The 21,952-nt window shown below is 45.4% G+C and overlaps 1 protein-coding gene across 1 annotated transcript in view; it reads left to right on the top strand.

Moving 5' to 3' along the window:
• LOC122798607 (ubiquitin carboxyl-terminal hydrolase 20-like) overlaps positions 1 to 21,952 on the top strand; it is a 1,084,102-nt gene that overhangs the window by 116,359 nt on the left and 945,791 nt on the right. The window contains exons 2-3 of the mRNA XM_044067685.1: positions 6,325 to 6,437; positions 9,634 to 9,716. Coding sequence (XP_043923620.1) covers positions 9,636 to 9,716 — 81 coding nt within the window. The 5' untranslated portion in view covers positions 6,325 to 6,437; positions 9,634 to 9,635. The remainder of the gene's footprint in view (positions 1 to 6,324; positions 6,438 to 9,633; positions 9,717 to 21,952) is intronic.

Here is a 21,952-nt window from a genome sequence, read left to right as displayed (position 1 = left end):
AATCTGTGTTCCTACAGGCTTCTATGCCTGGCCATTTACTTCCTGGGTGACCCCACCAGCAGATGACCTTGTTAAACTAATTGTGCAGCGTGCCTGGAAGGCCCAGGACAACTTAGAACCTGTCCCCCAGAGGCCAGACAAAATTTTATCTACATCTGAAGACCAGCCCCACTGGTCCAAGCAGTTGACAGTTGATTCTTTGGTCGTAGCGACGGCCACCAAGAGGGAACTGGCAGAAGATAGTTCCATTGTCCATCCTCCAAACAGGGAGTCCTGGACTATGGACAGACTAGGGAAGCAGACCTATGCTTCAGCGACCTTCACCATTTGTCCCTGAATTATCTGGCACACTTTACTCGCCTCCAAAGAGACCTAATTTCCGAAATGTCTTCCTCTTTGCTGGGGGTACTGCCTGATGAGGTGCGTGACACTGTCGCCTCGCAGCTAGCTACCCTTGACTCCATCCCGAACTCCTTGATGCGATATCTCTTACCACCGAGGGGGCAGCTTGAGCTGCCGCATCTGGTTTTGTTATGAGACGTAATGCTTGGATGCGGTTATGTGACTTCGCAGACCCCTTAAATCTTCCTTCGTCAATGCACCTGTCGACGAATATGCACTTTTTGGACCCAAGGTACGAGACGCACTTGCACGTAGTGAGAAAGACAGAAAGACCGTGTCTGCTATGGGCATACGCTTTTCCAACCCCCAGAGGTCCTACTCCAGGAACCAGAAGGGAGGAAAGATGTGGTTCAAGAAATCCCAAGGATCCTTTTGTGACACTTGTGGTGGGCAATCCCCCCCCCCCCGGGGCAGAGGGGGCAACTCGTATGGAAGATGCCGTTTTCGGGATAGAGGGGGTCCGCGTAACCAGGGCGCCAGAGATTCTTTCTCCGGCAGACCCTACCAGCTCTCCTGAGCAGCGGCCCAATTGCTTTCCTCTGGAAGCAGTCGGTGGTCATTTTTCTGTACATCTACCAGCCTGGCATCTTATTACTACCGATGTTTGGGTGCGGGGAATAATATCCAGAGGCTACCAAATACCATTCAATTTAACTCCCACACCTATCAAAAGAATCCCCGATGTACCACCCAATCAGAGGGAATTAGCAACCTTAGAAATAGAAAAGCTGCTAAGAAAAAGTTACCCAACCAGTCCAGACAGGATTCGGGTTTTACTTGAGGTTCTTTTTAGTGCCAAAAAAGACAGGGAACTGGAGACCAGTCCTGGATCTCAGCCTACTGAGCAAATTTATCAAACCTCAAAAATTCCAGATGGTCACAGTACAGTCCATTCTAGGGAGGGACAATTGGATGTGCTCTACAGACCTCCAGGATGCATACTACCACATAAAGATGGATCACCATTCCCGGTGGTTTCTCCGCTTCCGGCTGGGAGCCAATCACTACCAGTTCAGGGCACTACCATTCGGTCTCTCGACAGACCCCCGAGTGTTCACCAAATGCATGGCAGTTGTGGTAGCTCATCTTTGACTACAAGGATTCCAGGTGTTTCCCTATCTAGATGACTGGCTCCTTACCGCTGTGACCAGGAATCTCCTAGTCCACAGCCTCTCTTACACTCAAGGTCTTGCTCTCCGCTTGGGGATTGCAATCAACAAAGACAAATCTCAGAGGTCCCCAACAAAGACACTGGAATTTATTGGAGCGGTCTTCGACACAACATCCTGTCAAGCTTCTCTCCCCCCTCACAGGCTTTTTTGAAAATAAGACACCAAATCGAAGACCTTCTTCCTCAAACACATGTACCAGCATGTCTTGTACTGCAACTCTTGGGCTCCATGGCAGCTGCCATTACATTAGTACCACTGACGAGACTGCAAATGGGAATCCTGCAGTGGCGCCTTTCCACACAATGGTCATTGTTAACCCACACACTCAACCACATGATATGCCTTACAAACCATTGCAAGGAAGAAATGCTATGGTGGATGAAGCTGCAAATGAATCCTTGGTATCGGCCATTCTGTCTTCCCCAACCCACGGCCACGGTGACCACTGATGCTTCACTGTTAGTGTGGGGGGGACATTTCCAGGGAAAGACTGTCCAAGGCACCTGGACCCCCATCGAGGCCAACTTGCACATAAATGTCCTGGAACTGAGGGCAGTTCTCTTAGCGTTGCAAGCGTTCCATGCATCCCTACCCTCAGGGAACATTGCAATTCAGTCAGACAACATGTCAGTCGTCTGGTATAACACAAGCAAGGCAGAACCAGATCTTACCTCCTGTGTCGGGAAGCCATGAAGATTTGGCATTGAGAGATAGCTTCCAGTCACTTTCTTATATCAACGCACATTCCCAGGAATTCCAACTTTATTGTGGACAATCTGAGCAGAAACATCCTAATGCCTCATGAGTGGTCCCTCAACCCTGTAATAGCAGATCGGATCTTCCAACATTGGGGCAAGCCTTGCTGCAACCTGTTTGCTTCCCCTCTAAACTACAAATGCAGAAGCATTTTGCCTTGATCCCCCCTCAGGGGGACCCACCGAGGGACGCTCTAACACATGATTGGCCTCCGGGTCTTCTGTATGCCTTTCCCCCATTTCCCCTCATTCCAAAATTTCTCCAGAAAGCTCAGAGGTTGAAAAGCAAAGTGATCCTCGTTGCTCCCTACTGGCCACGTCATGTCTGGTTCCCGTTTCTGTGGCCTCATCTGATTCACAGCTCGTGGATCCTGGATCATTCCCAGGACCTGTTATCTCATCCTCAGGGACTGATTCATCTGAAGCTGCACAGCCTCAAGCTCACAGCTTGGTTCCTCCACTTCCAGTGATTATCAGGCTGCCTGACATCCCATCTCCTGTTCGTGAAATGCTTCTGGCCTCACACAAACCTTCCACTAGAAAGGTTTATTCTAGTAAATGGACTAGGTTCTCTATTTGGGCCAAAGACCAAAACTTAGACCCTTTCTCTATGCCTATTCAAAAGATCCTACAGTACCTGACTACTCTTTTACATGCAGGAGCCTCAGCTTCAGAGATCACTGTACATTTAGCAGCTATCACCAGTTTTCATAGTGGTCTTGATAATTCTTCAGTTATGTCACACTGCCTATGCAAGACCTTTTTGAAGGGAGTATTATATATTAAACCTCCGGTCAAGCCTTCGAACCCTGGGACTTGACTCTGGTGCTTCAGTCTCTCACAGGTTCTCCCTTCGAGCCCCTTGATTCATGTGATTTGAAATCTTTGTCATGGAAAACCTTACTTCTAGTAGCACTCACCTCAGCGAGAAGAGTATCTGAGCTGCAGGCCTTGAGCGTCAAGAGTCCTTACTTGATCTTCCACACAGATAGGGTGTCCCTTCGTACTGACCCTTCTTTCTTGCCCAAGGTCATTTATGGCTTTTCCATTAACCAATCAAATGATCTGCCGGTTTTCTTCCCAAGGCATTTTAATAGAAGGGAGTACCTTTTGCACACCCTTCATGTGCACCGGCAGCTTTGTTGTTATTTGGACAGGACTAAATCTTTCAGGAAAACAGACCAATTGCTTGTGGCCTTTGCAGGACCCAGTTTGGGTAAACCTGTTTCAAAAGTGACTTTATCCTCTTGGGTTTGAAACGTCATTACCTTTATCTACCAACAGAATAAGCTATCCTTACCTTCCAGAATAAAGGCTCATTCTACCATTTCTATGGCCACTTCTGCAGCTTTTCATTCCAGAGCCTCTATGGATGATATATGCGCAGCAGCCACTTGGGCAAGACCTCATACCTTTATATCTCATTACAAATTAGATTTGGACTCCAGGGGACGAGCATCCTTTGGTTCTATGGTGCTCAGGAATATCTTTCCTTAGGGCCACCCAGGACTCAAGTAGCTGGGGACTCGGTCGTATCTGTAATGAATAAACAAAGGTTTACAACATCAGAAAAAGAAGTTATGTCTTACCATAACGTTCCAGCTGTGTTGTAGATCTTTATTCATTCATTACTTCTTGCCCTCCTTCCCCCGCCTGGACTCCTGGTGGACTTTAGGAACTCCTGGTTAGGGTATTTGCTCAGACAGAGCCTCCTACTATTTTTTCTATTACTACATCTTTTATGTAGGGTAGGCAAACTCGATCTGGAGTAACTAGGAGAGGGGCATTGTTGGTAGGTTCTTAGCTGAGAGTTTTTGGCTTGTGTGGGCTGGGAAATGGCAACATCGGTTCTGAGGACTGAACCAAGGTCCTATCTGTAATGAATGAACAAAGATCTACAACACTGATGGAACGTTATGGTAAGACATAACTTCTTTATTCAAAGGACATATGTACATAAACTGAATATTTCAGAGTTAATCACAAGCATATCCCCAAACCCAATAAGCATAACAGTGTCTATCATTAATCTAATAACTATTGTAATAACAATTAATTAAGTTCACCTTTACAATTTGTCTACCTTATAACTAGATTATTTTAGGCTATTATTTATCTTTGTGTAGGTAGTGAGTTATTAAATATATACAGACTATATTAGTATAGTTTATAGAAGGGAATTTAGAAAGCGAGACAAGATGTAGTTAAAAACAAATAATGAGAAAGAGAGAAGAGAGAGAAAAAAATAAAGAAAAGTAAGAGAAAACTTACACATACTACATATGTTGATTAACAGTGTAAATATTTTATGTGCTATATAACCCTCCTTCTGTGAAAGAAAAGTACTCTGTTTTACATACCTGAGGTAATGTGAAAACTCTTGTCATCTTTTTTCAAAAAATATAGTTAAAGAATCCAGTAGTTAGATACCATCGTCTAAAAATTTCAAGCAGTAAAATTGGTCTTTTAACATGATGTTAAAACAATTCATATCACAGTAGATGCTTTGAGAGATTTGGCTGTAACAGTATCAGTCTTTTGCTTTTTGACGTCTGTCCAAACATTTGTTTATTTTGTTCTCTTAAGAGAAGGTGACATCCATTCCATATCTTCTGGTGAACTAATCACATTATTAGTTTTAGTAAATGAAGAGGCTTCCTCTAAGTTATTAAATGTCCTCATCTCATTGGCATACAGTATTTTTATCTTAGCTGGATATGCAAGATGTGCCTTAATGTTATTTTGTTTCAGAAATTTTATCATTGGCCACACTTTTTTCCTTTGTTCCATTATTCTGGATGAATAGTCGTTATCAAATCTTATCAGGCTTTGTTTATATTTTAGAGGTGCCTTCCTCCAAGCAGATATTAAAATCAGTTCCCTGTCTATGTATGAAAGAAATTTGATAATTATTGACCTAGAAAGATAGTTTGAGTTAGTGGCAGGTTTCCCCAAGAGCTCTGTGCGCCCTTTCAATGCCAAAGGAAAGTCCTTCTTTTAAATTTAAAAAGTCAGGGATCCAGCTTGATAAAAAGGAAGTAATATCCTCACCTTCTGTGTTTTCAGGTAATCTGAAAATCCTGATGTTGTTTCTCTTCTCCCTATTTTCCAAGTCATCTACTTTATTAACCAACCAAGTGTTTTGCTTAAGAAGCAGTTTTTTCTGTGTTTTCTCTTCCTTAATTCTGCTTTCTAAGTCATTTAATGAAACCTCTATTCCTGTTATCCTTGTTTGATGTTGTTGTAGCATTTCCTTGAGTGTCAACCTGATTTTGACTGCTTGTTTTAAAACTTTCTAGGTTCTCTTTAAAATCATCCATCTTCAAAGACAGTTCCTGCAGCATAGATGTCATCTGTTGTAGTTCTTTCTTTAAGGCCGCATCCTGGTGAGAATTCCTTGAGTTGCTCATTTTAACTAGTGAATATATCTCCAAGCTTTTTGACAGGAAATTATTTGCAAAACTTCACCAAAGTTTCTAATTATGTAAATTAGTCCTTTATCTGTAAAATGTTATACTTTGAAGAAAAAAAAAAGAATATTTTTCCTGTCTTATTTAACTAGTTATATGGAGCTCTAAAAAAACTGTTGCTTTCAGTTAGCCATTCAGGCTCCGCCATCTTCATGATTCTTGATTTGCAGAAAGTTGCTGGCTAGTGGCTATTGGGAAAGCTGGTGGATGTGAGGGATGGGTACACATATATAGCTGGCATAGGATATCCTAGCTTGTATTTTCATGAGAGTCCACCCATTAATGAACTTAGAAAATTCCACAAAAGAATGCCGTATTCTGACTGTTAGAAAAATTGAGCCCAACAATAGGACCCGTTAAGTAGATCAGCTTAAAGGTTAAAGAATGTGCCTCTTATTTCTTGCAGAGTTATGTTAGTTTAGGATTATGCTGCTTTTGGCTGTTTGAAAAAGGTTTGCCTCAGAAAACCTTCATTTATGTGTAACACATTGTATAAAGGCTGACAGCATGTTTTTAATTTTCTAGCAGTTCCAGAGAGCATGCCTTAGAAAGGGCACTTCATAGATTATTTCGAAAGTTATCGTCTGACAACTCAAGTGTAGGAACAGAAGATGTCACTCGTGCTCTGCAGATTGATGGTAGGTGCCAATATAATTCTGTGTGTTCTTGATCCGACTGTCTAAACCTATAAATACATTTTTTTAACCTAGTTATATACTGATATGGTCCAAGCCTTTATAGTATTTATAGAAATTATCAGATGTCCATGGCATTGCCAAGTTATGCAAGATGTGGAGGAAACACAGTGTATGAGACATCTTAGGATAGCACAGTGAGATCAGAGTTCTGCTGGGGCAGAGGATTTGAAACACTGTAGGAAACCCCAGGGTTTCATAGGTTTATAGGTTGGTACTAGGCTATCGGCCCTAGGGCCTATACAAGCCTAGCTATAATAATTCCTTTGCTATTTCAAACTTGGAGGCATGTGTACATAGACCTTCATTTGCAGTAAAAAAGTACCTTTCTTCTTGCAGCAAAAAAAAATTTCAAATATATTTTCAAAATGGTTTAACCCAATTAAAAACAAGAATCATTTTCAGAATGGTTTGACCCAAGTATGTGCATAATCTTTTTAGCAGCATCAGGATTCCAGACAATAGCATAGTATCTCCTGGTACATAGGTAGGTACTAGGCTATCGGCCCAAAGGCCTACGTAAGCCTAGCCAGCAAGGTTCCATAGCTTACGCCACCCAAGAAAGTTATTTTCCTGTGCCACTGTCCAGCAGAGACACAGAAGTGATCCCCGGAGTGTATTTCCTATTTCCCATCCACTCATCAAGATTTTTCTTGAAGAATGCTAATGAAGAACTTTGCTTGACATAGATGGGTAACTTGTTCCAGAGTATAGGAAGTCTCCTGGACAGGAATCTATCCCTCCAGCGTGTCCTGTTTATTGTGGTGACAAGGTTTATGTCCCTAGAGCATGTAGCTCGGAGGGATTGGGATTTCTTTAGGTGCAGCATGTCCAACAGCTCTGGGTTTGACATAGATTTATATGTTAGGCAGATATCACCTCGGAGGAGGCGATATGCTACTTGGAATAACTTACCTTCTGTTCTTTATCCGCTGTCTTTGCGTTTCACATATCGTTCATGTTATTTATGTATTTGTTTACTGTTTTATTGATTTGTTTGCTTGTTTTATTATCTATCGATCTAATTAAATTTGTTTCATTTTACTTTACTTTACTTTATGTATATTTTGGTTACTGAGTTGTCCAGTTGAATTTAGCCCATTTCAGTGGAGGTCAGGGAGAAATGTTCAAAATTTGTTATTGTGTTCTAACAAGTGGTTTCAGAAGTAGCATGGTGATAGTGTAAGTTGCAGATTCACAAGACACTTTTTCTCCTTTCAGATTGTATACTTCGCAAGTAGCACAAGGTACTTTCATTCATGTAGTGTCATAGGATAAAACATACAGTGTCATAGGATGCAGATGTATATTGCAGATTCACAAGATGTTTTCATTCTTTTAGGTGGTACATGTTACTTGCAGTAAGTGTTAAGTATTCAGAGATTCACAAACACATGCAGCACCATAGTTAGTTCACTCCAAGGCCAGGCTATATGCTAATTAGAAATTGTAGGAGAGATACATATGCTAATTAGCCACTGTTTCTCCCCAATAACTGTCTGTGGTGTAGCGTTTATGTAGTCAAGTGATTCAGAGAGTCACTCAGCTGTGTAAAGTAACGCTTCCGCTTAAGGCCATTCATGTTAATAAACATAGCCAAAAGGTCATGTTCACTTATTGTGATAGCTGGGGAGTTTAGTGGACAGGTAGTGTTGAGGGGTGTGCGTGTTTTGAATGTGTGGGGCTGCATGTGTGTGTATCTGCTTGAGAAGTCATAGTGGGGGTTAAGGAGAGCAGGGGTGTGTGTGTGTGTGTGTGTGTGTGTGTGTGTGTGTGTCTGTGTATGTCTGTGTGTGTGTCTGTGTGTTTATGGTTGGTTGAAGGGGTGCAGTCATACTTCCACACTCCTATATACTAATGAGTAAATCCTGCAACATTTGGGTGGGAGGGACACTAGACACCAGGAATTACTCTAAACATTCTGCCTTAATGACATCTAGGGTTGGGGGGGGGGTCACTAGATACTAGGGATAAATCTAAACATCATGCCTTATTGGCACTTATGGTTGGGGGGATACTAGACATTAGGGATAGCTTAAACATCATTCCTTAACGGCATTTAGTGTTAGGAGCAACACTATACTCCAGGGATACACTGCATTTCATATGTTAAAGGCACCGGAAATATGATGTGGGCCGAGGGAAAGAATAGACACCAGGGATCGTGTCCCCTAAAGGCATTAAAACAGATTCAAACCCTTTACCCTCGCACCTCACAAAGAGGGGATGTTAGTCCTCTGGACCCCATGTAGACCAGGGGTAGTTGAAAATATTATCCAAGTGTTGGAAAAAAATTGTAAAATAAAACTGGGGAAAAAGTATTTGAACCCTGCACCCTTGATGCAGAAAACAACAGTATTAACCCACTGTACTAACTAATCAGTTAGTGGAGCCAGAAGTATTTTTCATAAGAAGAAGTATAAAACTCCCATGTCTGGCATGATTCAATTATTGCAACAGTCCATAAGTTACAAGGGAAGGGTACATGTAAGAAGCTACAGCAGGAGTGGGACAGTGTGGGGGAGGCTTCAGTACAAAGCCGGGAGGCAACACCAGGGTGAATTTTTCAGTATTACTTGGACTCATTTAAGTAGTTAATAGAATGATAGCTCTAGCATCATGATGTATGTTCTGAATAATAATAGTAATAAAAATTAATTATTGATTGACTGTAAGGATTAGAGATTTATGAGGGCTGGGCCAAAACAAAAAAGAGACATTAGGATGTTCTGAGAACTTGGGGACAGGTAAGAGGTATGCTGGTATGTGTGTGGGCGAATGAATATGTGGGATGCCAGTGCCAGCAAGTTGCATGGGCCACCAGAGTTAATTGTTGTAGGAACATGCTTATCTGTACTCGTGGTAGTTAAGGGCCATTCAGAGACATCCAAATTAGCTGGTAATGAGGCGTATCACTGCATCTTGGAAGCAGCCCAGTTAATTCTTACATGTACAAAAGGTAGAAATAATATTATATTATACTGTATTATGTTAGTATAGCTGCTGTGTGCACACACCATTTGTCATAATTATTCTGAATGAGTTAATTGCACAGTTACCTTTCTGTTGAACCTGTGCAGCCTTGTTAAACAAAATGAAGTAACATTCTTTCAAACTCATTTTCTTGTTTTGCATGCAGTTATGAAACAGCAGGATATTGCAGATTGTTTCCGCCTGCTCCTTAATGAGCTGGATATAAAGAAATCCTCAGAATATAACAAGGTATGTTTTTTAGTAAAGTAAGATTTATTTTAATTAGGTGCCACAGCCATATCAACCTGAATGTATGTAATGCTTTTAAATTAACATTTGTTCATTAGTAGGGTAGACAGTTGGATCCACAATACAGGAATTCTTCACATAATTAATTTTGTTGTATTTTATATTCTGATGTACAGACCCTTCTTTTAATAGATGCAAAGTAAACAAAGGCAATCATATCTTTTTTTGAAAATATAACATTAATACTGCATTCAATAAGTACAAGTAACTGCATGTATGAGTAAAGTAATGTTACAACATTCCAGCTCTGCTGTACATAAAAATAAATAAATGGTGAGAATGGTAAGCAACGAGTTATATATGTATGTCTGTACATGTGTGTGTGTACGTATGCGGGTCTGCTTCAAAATCCTGACACCCAGAATATCGACGTTCAAAAATTCCGAGATGAAAATCACAAAACCACAGAAACATGAACGTCGGATTTTTACTAGGGTAGGTAAACACTTGCCCAACATGCCCTTTTTGCCACTGTAATATGATCCCAGAGTTGGGGTGTGTGTGTGTGTGTGTGTGTGTGTGTGTGTGTGTGTGTGTGTATGTGTGTATATATATATATATATATATATATATGCGTGTGTGTGTGTGTATATATGTATATATATATATATATATATATATATATATGTATACATACATATACACACACACACACACACACACACACACACACACACACACACACACACAGTTGAGGGTGTGAGGGGTGCAGCCCCCCACCTAGGTGTGTTTTACTTACCTCAGCATGAGTTTTATTTCCATTTGGTCAAGTGATATTCTGGGCATCGTAATTTCTAAGTAGACGTACACACACAGACACACACACACACACGCTGAAAAGTTCTATGTGCATCCAGCTTTCTAAATTCTGAGTATTATTTTGCCTCTGTAACTGAAGTGAGTGATGTTAAGTTGTCTCCCTCGCCTTCATTCTTGCTGGTTGGGTTCGGAGCCGATCCTAGTCTCCGACTCGGCCATTTACTAAAGCTCGAGAGCTATTTACTGGCTCGAGGCCTCCCCATATCTCACAATGCTTAGCGCTAGATACCCAGATCTCGTTTGCCGCTTCAGCTACGAGGTTGCGTTTTTACTGGCTCAAGTGGTATTAATCTTTTTTGGTCTTATTAGCTTAAAATCTATCTTTGTATTTTTCTTATATATAGTTAGTCTTTCCCTTTTAGTATAATTAGACTGTGTATCCCCTAGTTTGTCCCACTCAGGAAACTCGTTTTTTGTTAGAGAGTTTCTACCCTCCCCCCTACCCTTTTTTGTACCTAATAGGAGTAGTGTTTAGCCTTGTAATATTTGTATATATATATATATATATATATATATATATGTGTATATATATATATATATATATATATATATATATATATATATATTAGTGGATAGTTAAAGTGTTGTGTGATAGTTTTTGTTCTTATTATTGTTAGTTTAACTAGTGAGGGTGTGTGACTGTTCCTGTGTGCCTTGTTTAAGCACTAGTTTAATATTCTCTCTTTGGTATCCCCTTACCAGTATGTCCAAGGATACCAAAGTTTCAGGCTTCAAGAAGTGTGACTCGTGCTGTCAGAAGATGTCTCTGATGGACGGTCACACTTCTTGTGTTTATTGCTTGGGTTCCCTACACCTGCAGGACTCCTGCTCGGTCTGTCATGCCTTCAGCCAGAGAGTCTTGCAGGAGTGTAGGAACAAGCTTATTTTGAGAGACTTACTTAAGCCAGAGGGGATCCCCGGTGAAGCCTCAGTCGGGGAAATCCTTAAAGCCCGCCAAGCTGTCGGCTCCCAGTTCGCAGCCGTCGCCGGGCGGAGCATCTGCCTCCTCTTCGGTTCCAGCTGGAACCGGCATCTCTGGACCTCAATCGGCTCCGGCTTTAATGTCGGAACTGTCTTTGGGCCGAAAACGTTCTAGGTCCCCTTCCCTAGAATCAGTTTGTTCGGCTCCGAGGTCACCATTGCTTCAGTCTGAATGAAGCCATAGGTCCCACTCCTCTCGGTCCTCCAGGCTATCCGATTATGACTTGGAGATGGTGGTCAGTAGACTCCTTAAATTGCAGGCCCTGGCCAAAATGTTAACCAGCCCTTCTCAGCAGACTGTGGCTGTCCCTGTGTCTTCAGCAGTTCCTCCTCCGACTCCCCCTTTGTGTTCGGAGCTGGAGCTGGTTGGGAGTCGAATCTTGGAAACGTCGGAGCCGATACCACACCTTTCAGCTCCTTCGTCGGCTCCGATCTCTTCATTGATTCCTTCCTTGGAGGGATCTGGGCGCCGGGACTCCCTCATCGGCTCCGAGGGGGTGAGTGGCATTGGACCCTTGTCCGACCCCGTTCTCCCTCTCGGGGCTTCGGCACAGGTTAGCTCGGCTCTGACATTGGCCTCGGAGCCATCCCTCTTGGTGCTGGTAGGGGTTCACGTCTCTTTGGAACGGGTACCTTCTGCTCTGTCTGATAGGGGCACCTTCGAGGTCATGAGGAGTGTGCTGACTCCTGAGTCGGCTCCTCGATTGGCCCCGTCAGTTCCTCCCCCCATGGTGCCTGCATCGGTCTCTGCCCACCCTTCTGACCCCAAGCGTGGAGAACAGACGCTCCAGGTCGCCCCATTGGGCATATCTTCCTCGTCCTCTCCTGATCAGAGGAGCCACCTCGGAAGAGAAAATGTAAGAGGAAACATGTCGACACCCCCGAGTCAGTCACGTCTGATACCGACTTGGAGGATTCAGAAGGATCCCCAAGATCCCCCTCTGAGGATGTCTCTTTTTCAGACATCCTAGAGATCCTTAAGCAGAGGGGGAACTGGACTGCCCTTAACCCTTCCGAGGACGAGTCGGTATACCTGGACGCGTTTGGTTCTCGCCCTTCCACCTACTGGGTGTCTACACCCTTCGAACCGCTGATGGAAGTAGTGGCTCGAATGGAGTGGTCAGCCCCGGACAGCCCCGGACACAGTGGAACCAACTCCCCGCAGGCCCACTAAGTTCATTACAGCTCCACCCAACAAACAATTTTTGACAAAAGGTATTCCCGTTGATGCCATGGTGGTTGCAGCAGCCACGAAGAAGGAGTTGGCTGACCCTTCAGTGCCTGTCCATCCACCTAATAAGGAGTCTAGGACAATGGACAGGTACGGGAAGTGGATGTTTTCCTCAGTGACTTTTTCCATGCGGTCGCTGAATTATCTGTGCCACTTCACCCGCCTTCAAAGGGATCTTCTCAAGGAACTGGGTGATACCCTTCAGGATCCATCAGCTGCAGGAGCTCAAGATAAGATTAGCTCCCAGCTGGTGACCCTTAACTCAATCGTCAACTCCTCCATGCGGCTCATTTCTTATGCAGCCGATGGGGCGAGTAGGGCCACAGGTACAGGCGTGGCTTTGAGAAGACATGCCTGGATGTGGTTATGTAACTTTGCTGACCCCTTTAAGGCGTCCTTCACCAATACCCCCATCGATGGTTCGTCTCTGTTTGGACCACAGGTGAAGGATACCCTTACCAGGTGTGAGCAGGAAGGCAAGACTCTCTCTCTGCCGTGGGAGTCCGTTTTTCTACTCCCTCTAGACCATACCCTAAAGGTCAGAAGAGTGGGAAAATGTGGATGTTAAGTTGTCTATCTCGCCTTCATTCTTGCTGGATGGGTTCGGAGCCGACCTCGGCTCCGACTCGGCCACTGTAAAAGCTTCGAGTTGGTTCCACCGGCTCGAGGCTCCCCTTATATCCCACAATGCTAGGCGTGAGTTACCTCAGATCTCGTTTGCCGCTACAGCGATCGAGGTGTTGGTTTTCTACCGGCTTCTTGGTAAGTAACTTTGAACTAAAGTTAGTGTACTTAAACCCCTTTAATTTTAATTTTATCACTTGTTTCCCTTAGTTAGTGGATTCCCTCCTACTTTCTATCTAAAATCCCTTTTATTTTCCAAGAACTTATAGTTCTTCCCTCGGGCCATCAGGCCTTCTTCCCTCATCCCCTAGTGGTGTGTGTGTGTGTTTCTGCTCTTAATTTAAAACCTTGATAGTTTTATATTTTGAGTTTAGAATAGGATAGGGTGTAATCAGTGTGTGTGTGTGTGTGTGTGTGTGTGATTACACTTTCTAATATGTCTAAAGACTCAAAGGTCTCAGGCTTCAAGAAGTGTGACGCGTGCTGTCAGAAAATGTCTCTGACAGACGGTCACACTTCTTGTATCTACTGCCTGGGACCTTTGCACCTGCAGGACTCCTGTGCTGTATGCCACGGCTTCAGCCCCAGGGTCCTGCAGGAAAGAAAAAACAAACTGATACTGAGAGGTTTACTCAAGCCTGAGGATTCCCTAACTGTCTCTTGGGAAGCCCTCCAAGGCTTCTAGGTCTCGGCTCCAGCTACTGAGCCGAGACCTAAGCTTGAAACCTCCGTCATCGGCTCCGGCTGGAGCCGATAAGTCTCAGACTACAGTTTCTGTGGTTTCCTCGGCTCTGGCTGGGCCGAGGTAGATTCGTGTCGGCTCCGACCAAAATCTCGGAACCGACATCTAGGAAGAGGTCTAGGTCACCATCCCTTGGCTCCGTTCATTCGGCTCCAGCATCTCCTCTGCTGTCTGAACGGAGCCATAGATCTCACTCCTCTAGGTCATCGAGGCTGTCGGACCATGACCTTCAGAGGGTAGTGAGTCGGCTTCTTAAGTCCGAGGAACTGGCCCAAATGCTTCAGAGCCCGACTCATCAGTCGATGTCTGCCCCTGTCCCTCAATATGTTCCTCCTCCGACTCCATTGAGCTCGGGCAGGCGTTGAACCGAGACTGTGGTAGCGTCGGAGCCGACACAATTGTCTTCGGCTCCATCGTCAGCTCCAATTTCTTCCTTAGAAGAATCTCGGCGCCGGACTTCCATCGTCGGCTCCGAGGGGGTGAGTGGCATCGGACCATTGTCCGACCCCGCTCTCCCTCTCGGCGCTTCGGCTCTGGTGAGTTCGGCTCTGACATCGGCCTCGGAGCCATCACTGTCGGTGCCGAGGGAGGTTCTTAGCTTTTCGGAGCGGGGACCTCTGGCTTTGCCTGACAGGGGTGCGTTCGAGGTCATGCGGAGTGTGTTAGAACCAGGTTCTACCCCACAGTCGGCTCCGTCTGCCCCCCCCTCTTTGGTGCCTCAGGTCAAGTCGACTCACTCCCTCATCCCGGACCGCAGAGAGCCAGCTCCTCAGGAATCCCCCGTGGGGATCTCATCCTCTTCCGAGGCCTCTCCTGATTTGGCAGAAGAGCCCCCTCGGAAGAGAAAGTGTAAGAGGAAACACATAGACTCACCTGAGTCTGTCACCTCTGACACAGATTTAGAGGATTCCCCCCGTTCCCCTTCTGAAGATGTCTCTTTTGCAGACATTCTAGAAATCCTTAAGCAGAGGGGAAATTGGCCAGCCCTAAACCCTTCGGAGGATGAATCTGTGTACCTTGAGGCGTTTGGCTCTCGTCCTTCCACCTCCTGGGTATCTCCACCCTTTGACCCTCTCATGCAGGTGGTAGCAAAAAAGGCATGGACGGCTCCTGATTCGGTGGACCCCACTCCCAGGAGACCCTCAAAATTCATAACAGCACCAACAGATAAACAGTTTTTGACAAAAGGAGTTTCTGTGGATGCTATGGTGGTTGCTGCTGCCACTAAGAAGGAACTAGCTGATCCTTCAGTGCCTGTCCATCCACCTAACAAGGAATCTAGGTCCATGGACAGAGTGCGGGAAGCGGATGTTCTCGTCAGCGACATTTGCAATGCGTTCGCTGAACTACCTATGCCATTTTACTCGTCTTCAAAGGGACTTGATCAAAGCGGTGACATGTTGAAGGATCCTACGGCTGCGGGTTTCAAGATAAGATGAACACTCAGCTGGCTACCCTGAACTCCATAGCCAACTCCTCCATGCGCCTCCTCTCTTATGCGGCTGATGGAGCGAGCAGGGCCGCAGGGACAGGTGTGGCCACGTAGGCATGCCTGGATGCGGCTATGCAACTGCGGACCCCTTTAAAGCGTCTTTCACTAATTCCCCATTCGATGGATCATCTCTCTTTGGTCCTCAAGTGAAAGAAACCTTGACTAGGTGCGAGACTGATGGCAAGACTCTTTCTGCCGTCGGGTCCGTTTTTCTACTCCTTCTAGGCCTTACCCCAAAGGTCAGAAAAGTGGAAAAATGTGGTTCATAAACAATCTCAAGGGTCTTCACCTGACGCACAGAGTCGATTCCCGCCAGAGGCAGAGGGAATAACAATGGTAGACGTCGCCCTAGAGGCAGGGGGGGTCCGCAGAACCAGGGCAATCGAGAAGCCTTCTCTGATAAGTCTTTTCAGCATACCTGAGGTGTTGCCCGACTGCCCACCTTTGGAGGCAGTCGGGGGAAGATTGTCACTGTACCCAGAAGCCTGGCTATCCCTGACTCAAGACAAATGGGTACAGTCCATCATTTCCGAAGGCTATTCCATTCCCTTTCTTCGCATTCCAAACCAATCAAAAAAATCCCTTCCAGATGTTCCACCCGCTCAAAGGGATCTAGCGGCTTTGGAAATTTCAAAGCTGCTTGCGAAAGAGCAATTCAGCCAGTTCCAGCAGACCAGCAAGGATCCGGAATCTACTCAAGGTTCTTTTTAGTTCCAAAGAAAACAGGGGACTGGAGACCAATTTTGGATCTCAGTATCTTGAACAGATCAGTCAAGAAAACAAGATTTCGGATGGTCACGCTGCAGTCCATCCTTCCCCTATTGGGAGAAGGAAACTGGATGTGCTCTATAGACATTCAGGATGCGTACTATCACATAAAAATGAACAGACGCTCCAGAAGATTCCTCCGCTTCAGGCTGGGAACCAGTCATTTTTCAATTCAGGGCCCTGCCCTTTGGTCTCACCACTGCCCCGGTGTTTACCAAATGCATGGCAGTGGTAGCTTCTCACCTGAGACGACAAGGATTCCAGGTGTTTCCATATTTGGACGACTGGCTCCTCACAGCTCCCACCGAGCATCTTCTTCTAATGGCCAGGGATTACACCTTTCGCATTTGTCAAAAGTTAGGCATTTCAATAAATTGCGAAAAGTCTGTTTTGTCGCCTTGTCGTACTATTACCTTCATAGGCGCAAATCTAGACACAGTCGACATGTCTGTAGACTAACAGATCAGAGAATAACAGACATACACAAACTGGTCTCATTCCTCTTCAGCAACAACAGAATCAAAGCCAGGTTAGTTCTGAAAGTGTTGGGAATTATGGCTGCCATACCTCTGCTTCCATTAGCCAGATTCCACATGAGAATCCTTCAATGGATGCTCTTTACACAATGGTCATACCAGCAACTTCCAATGTCCCACACCATTATGATTACGCAGACATGCAGAAATCATCTCCTGTGGTGGATGTGTTCCCTCAGCTCTTATTGGGAAGACCCTTTGTTCCTCCCCTCCGGTTGCTACTCTGACAACGGACGCCTCCCTGATCGGGTGGGGGGGGCATTATCAGGGCAGGACTGTCCAGGGCACATGGCAACCAGACGAATGCCACTTGCACATAAATGTTCTGGAGATGAGAGCAGTGCTTTTAGCGTTGCAAGCCCTTCAAGACTCTCTTCCCTTGGGAACGATTGCAATCCAGACAGACAACATGTCTGTAGTGTGGTATATCAACAAACAAGGCGGAACCAGGTCCTACCCCTGTGTCGAGAAGCACTCAGACTGTGGCAATGGGCGATTTCTTCTCAGCGGTTTCTGATAGCAACGCACATCCCGGAAGTCCAATCAAATCGCGGACAAGTTGAGCAGAGCTATCCTCATGCCTCACGCAGTGGTCTCTGAAAGACTCTGTTGTGAGAGAAATTTTTCTCAAGTGGGGTCAGCCTTGCTGCGACCTTTTGCTACTCCCAAAACAGCAAGTGCAGAGATTATTTCACACTATTCCCTTTACCAGGCCAGCCCAGCAGAGGCGCTCTAGTCCAAGTTTGGCCCGGGACTTCTGTATGCTTTTCCTCCCTTCCCACTAATCTCTCAAGTGATACAGAAAGCTATCGCTCAGAAGGCCTCGTTGATCCTCATTGCTCCTTACTGGCCTCGACAGGTGTGGTTCCCCTTCCTACATCAATTTCTATTGGAGCGACCTTGGCATCTGGACCTAGTTCCAGATCTTTTGATCCATCAGTCGGGTCAGTTTCATCGCTCCCTTCCCTCTCTGAACCTCACTGCTTGGTTCCTCCAGTTCCAACCTTAGCCAGGCTTCCTCAATTATCTCACTCTGTTCGAGATATTTTGATAGCTTCCCATAAATCTTCCACTCGAAAGATTTATTTGAGTAAGTGGAAACGCTTCACATATTGGGCTCAAGGAAGGGACATAGATCCTTTCACTGCTTCCATCCAAATAGTCCTTGATTTTCTAGCTGAACTCTTCCATGCAGGTTCATCTCCTTCTACTCTTAAAGTTCAATTGGCAGCTATTTCTAACTTTCATGTGGGTATTTCAGAGTCTGCCATAATGTCCCACAAGCTTTGCAAAGCCTTTTTGAAAGGAGTTTTTCTACTCAGACCTCCTATAAGAAATCCTCCTTCTCCTTGGGATCTAAATTTAGTTCTTACTTCTTTGATTCTTCCCCCTTTCGAACCTGCAGCCTCCTGTTCTTTAAAATTGCTATCATGGAAGACTCTCTTTCTGGTAGCTATTACTTCAGCTAGAAGAGTTTCAGAACTTCATGCACTCAGCTGTCAACCTCCTTATCTATTGTTCCATAAGGACAGGGTATCCTTACGAACCAACCCGTCCTTTTTGCCTAAGGTAGTCTCGACGTCTAACCTAAATCAAAGCATTGACCTCCCTGTCTTTTTTCCAGAATATTCCAATAGCTCTGAACAAAAATTACACTGGCTAGATGTTCATCGTCAGTTGAGATACTATTTGGATAGAACAAAACAATTCAGAAAATCTGACCAGCTGTTTGTCTCCTATGCAGAAGGCAGAAAGGGACTTTCAGTTTCAAAGGTATCATTATCTAGATGGCTAACATCTCTGATTTCCCTTGTTTATGAAATTAGACACCAGAAGCTGCCTAATAAACCTAAGGCCCATTCCACCAGAGCTTTGGCTACTTCTTTAGCCTTCCAAGACAGACTGCCTATTGACACCATTTGTGCAGCGGCTACTTGGGCTACTCCTCACACTTTCATTTCTCTTTATAAGTTGGATTTATCTTCTAGGCATAGAGCTAACTTTGGTTCCACTGTTCTCAGGAGTCTGTTCCGTTAGGCCACCCGGGACAAGGTGCTAGGGATGCGGTCCCATCCAGCAAGAATGAAGGCGAGATAGACAACTTAACATATAGAAGTTATGTTCTTACCATAACGTTCCATGTTAGTTGTCTTCTTCTCTTCTTCTTCGTCCCACCCTCCTTCCCCCTGGCCTGGACAGACCTAGAGGAGTTGTGATTGTGACCTCTCTTTCTACCACCTCTTTTCTTAGGTATATGCTGTTGTGCATATTTCTTGGATCAGGATGTAGGTCACCCTTCTTTCTCCCTGGTTTAGAGGTGGACTTTGTTATAGTTATTCTGTTACTATTATAAGCTGGGGTTAGCTTACAAACGAGATCTGAGGTAACTCACGCCTAGCATTGTGGGATATAAGGGGAGCCTCGAGCCGGTGGAACCAACTCTCGAGCTTTTACAGTGGCCGTGGAGCCGAGGTCGGCTCCGAACCCATCCAGCAAGAAGAAGGCGAGAAGAAGACAACTAACATGGAACGTTATGGTAAGAACATAACTTCTATTTTCTGAAACCCCAGGGAGTCGTGCCTGACACACGTGGTGAGTTTCCCTCCAGGGGCAGGGGAGGGAACAATAATAGACACCGCCCGAGGGGCAGAGGGGGTCCGCAAAATCAGGGTAGCAGAGAATCTTTCTTTGACAAACCTTTTCAGCACCTCTGAGGGGCTGCCTGACTGTCCACCTTCGGAGGCAGTCGGGGGGGAAGATTGTCACTGTACCCAGAAGCCTGGCAACTCCTCACACAAGACAAATAGGTACGGTCTATCATATCCGAGGGTTACAAAATCCCCTTTGTCCACACCCCTGTACAAACAACCAAGTCCCTTCCAGATGTACCACCCGGTCTAAGGGAACAAGCAGTGCCAGAAATTTCAAAACTGCTAGAAAAACGGGCCATCCAGCCAGTCCCAGCAGATCAGCAAGGATCCGGAATTTACTCAAAGTTTTTTTTGGTACCAAAAAAGACAGGGAACTGGAGACTCATTTTGGATCTCAGCAGGTTAAACAAATCTGTTCAAAGAACGAAGTTCCGGATGGTCACGCTTCAGTCCATTCTACCCTTTTTGGGTCAGAACAATTGGATGTGCTCCATAGACCTTCAGGATGCGTACTACCATATCAAAATGCACAGGCGCTCCAGAAGGTTTCTCCGCTTCCGGCTGGGAACCAGTCACTATCAATTCAGAGCCCTGCCCTTTGGTCTCACCACAGCCCCCAGGGTGTTCACCAAATGCATGGCAGTGGTTACGGCTCACCTGAGACGGCGAGGATTCCAGGTGTTTCCATATCTAGACGACTGGCTCCTTACTGCTTCCACCAGGCATCAGCTACTGCGAGCCAGGGATTATACCATCCAAACTTACTCCGAGCTAGGTATCTCAATAAATTTCAAAAAGTCTGCATTGTCGCCTTGTCAGTCTATAACCTTTATAGGCGCAAGATTAAATACAAAAGATCTGCCTGCAAAACTTCCTCTAGACAGAGTGTCAGACATTCGCTGACATGTACAGGTCTTACTACAGTGCAAAAGGATTCAGGCCAGGTTTGTACTAAAAACGTTGGGTCTCATGGCAGCTGCAATCATACTAGTTCCCCTGGCTCGTTTTCACATGCGGATTCTTCAGTGGATGCTTTTTACCCAATGGTCTTTTCAAAAACTTCCAATGTCTCACAAGATAATAATCATTCAATCATGCAAAGACAACCTGACGTGGTGGATGGTCTCCCCTCTAGTACTCCAGGGCAGACCATTTGTTCTTCCTCCTCCTGTTGCCACGGTGACCACGGATGCTTCCCTGATCGGGTGGGGGGGCATTTTCAGGGCAGGACTGTCCAGGGCACTTGGCAACTTCTAGAGTACCACCTGCACATAAGCGTCTTGGAGATGAGAGCGGTGCTTTTAGCGTTCCAAGCTCTTCAGTACTCTCTACCCACCGGGACTATTGCAATTCAAACAGACAATATGTCTGTAGTGTGGTATATCAGCAAGCAGGGCGGAACCAAGTCCAATCCCTTATGTCGTGAAGCACTCAGACTCTGGCAGTGGGCGATCTCCTCTCAATGGTTTCTGATAGCAACACACATCCCCGGGAAGTCCAACGTCATAGTGGACAGGCTAAGCAGAGCTATTCTCATGCCTCACGAGTGGTCTCTCAATCAGTCAGTAGTGTACAAAGTTTTTCCGTAGATGGGGTCAACCTTGCTGCGACCTTTTCGCAACTCCTCTCAACAGCAAGTGCGATGATTTCTTCACTCTCTTCCCCCTTCCCGGGCACTCCCCCAGAGATGCTCTAGTTCACGATTGGCCCCGGGGCCTTCTCTATGCATTCCCACCCTTTCCCCTAATTCCCAAACTAATTCAGAAGGCGACCGCATTGGGATCCAGGATGATCCTCATTGCCCCTTACTGGCCTCGACAAATTTGGTTCCCATTCCTGCATCGTCATCAACTGGAGCAGCCTTGGACTCTGGACCCAGTGCCAGACCTCTTGGTCCATCATTCGGGCGGGCTGCACCAATCCCTTCAGTCTCTCAAGCTCACAGCTTGGTTGCTCCACTTCCAGCCTTAGCCAGACTTCCACATATTTCTCAGCCAGTGTGTGAAATCATCCTTTCTTCGCACAACTCTACCACCAGGAAGACTTATGCTAGTAAGTGGAAATGTTTCTCTTTCTAGGCAGAGGCTAGGAATATAGACCCCTTTACAGCCCCTGTCCATCACGTTCTAGATTTTTTAGCAGAACTCTTTCAAGCTGGTTCCTCGTCTGCCACCATTAGGGTCCAATTAGCTGCTATCGCAAGTTTCCACGCTGGCCTGTCAGAAACCAGCATCATGTCCCACAAACTTTGCAAGGCCTTTCTTAAAGGGACTATTTTGCTTAGGCCCCCGGTCAGAGATCCCCCGCCTCTGTGGAACTTAAACTTGATATT

This window comes from Protopterus annectens, chromosome 3.part1 (genome assembly GCF_019279795.1).
Source record: "Protopterus annectens isolate FY-2018-M chromosome 3.part1, PAN1.0, whole genome shotgun sequence".
NCBI classification, from domain to species: Eukaryota; Metazoa; Chordata; order Ceratodontiformes; family Protopteridae; genus Protopterus; species Protopterus annectens.
Note: the sequence above shows the minus strand (reverse complement) of the source record. Positions and strands in the feature narration are given on the sequence as shown.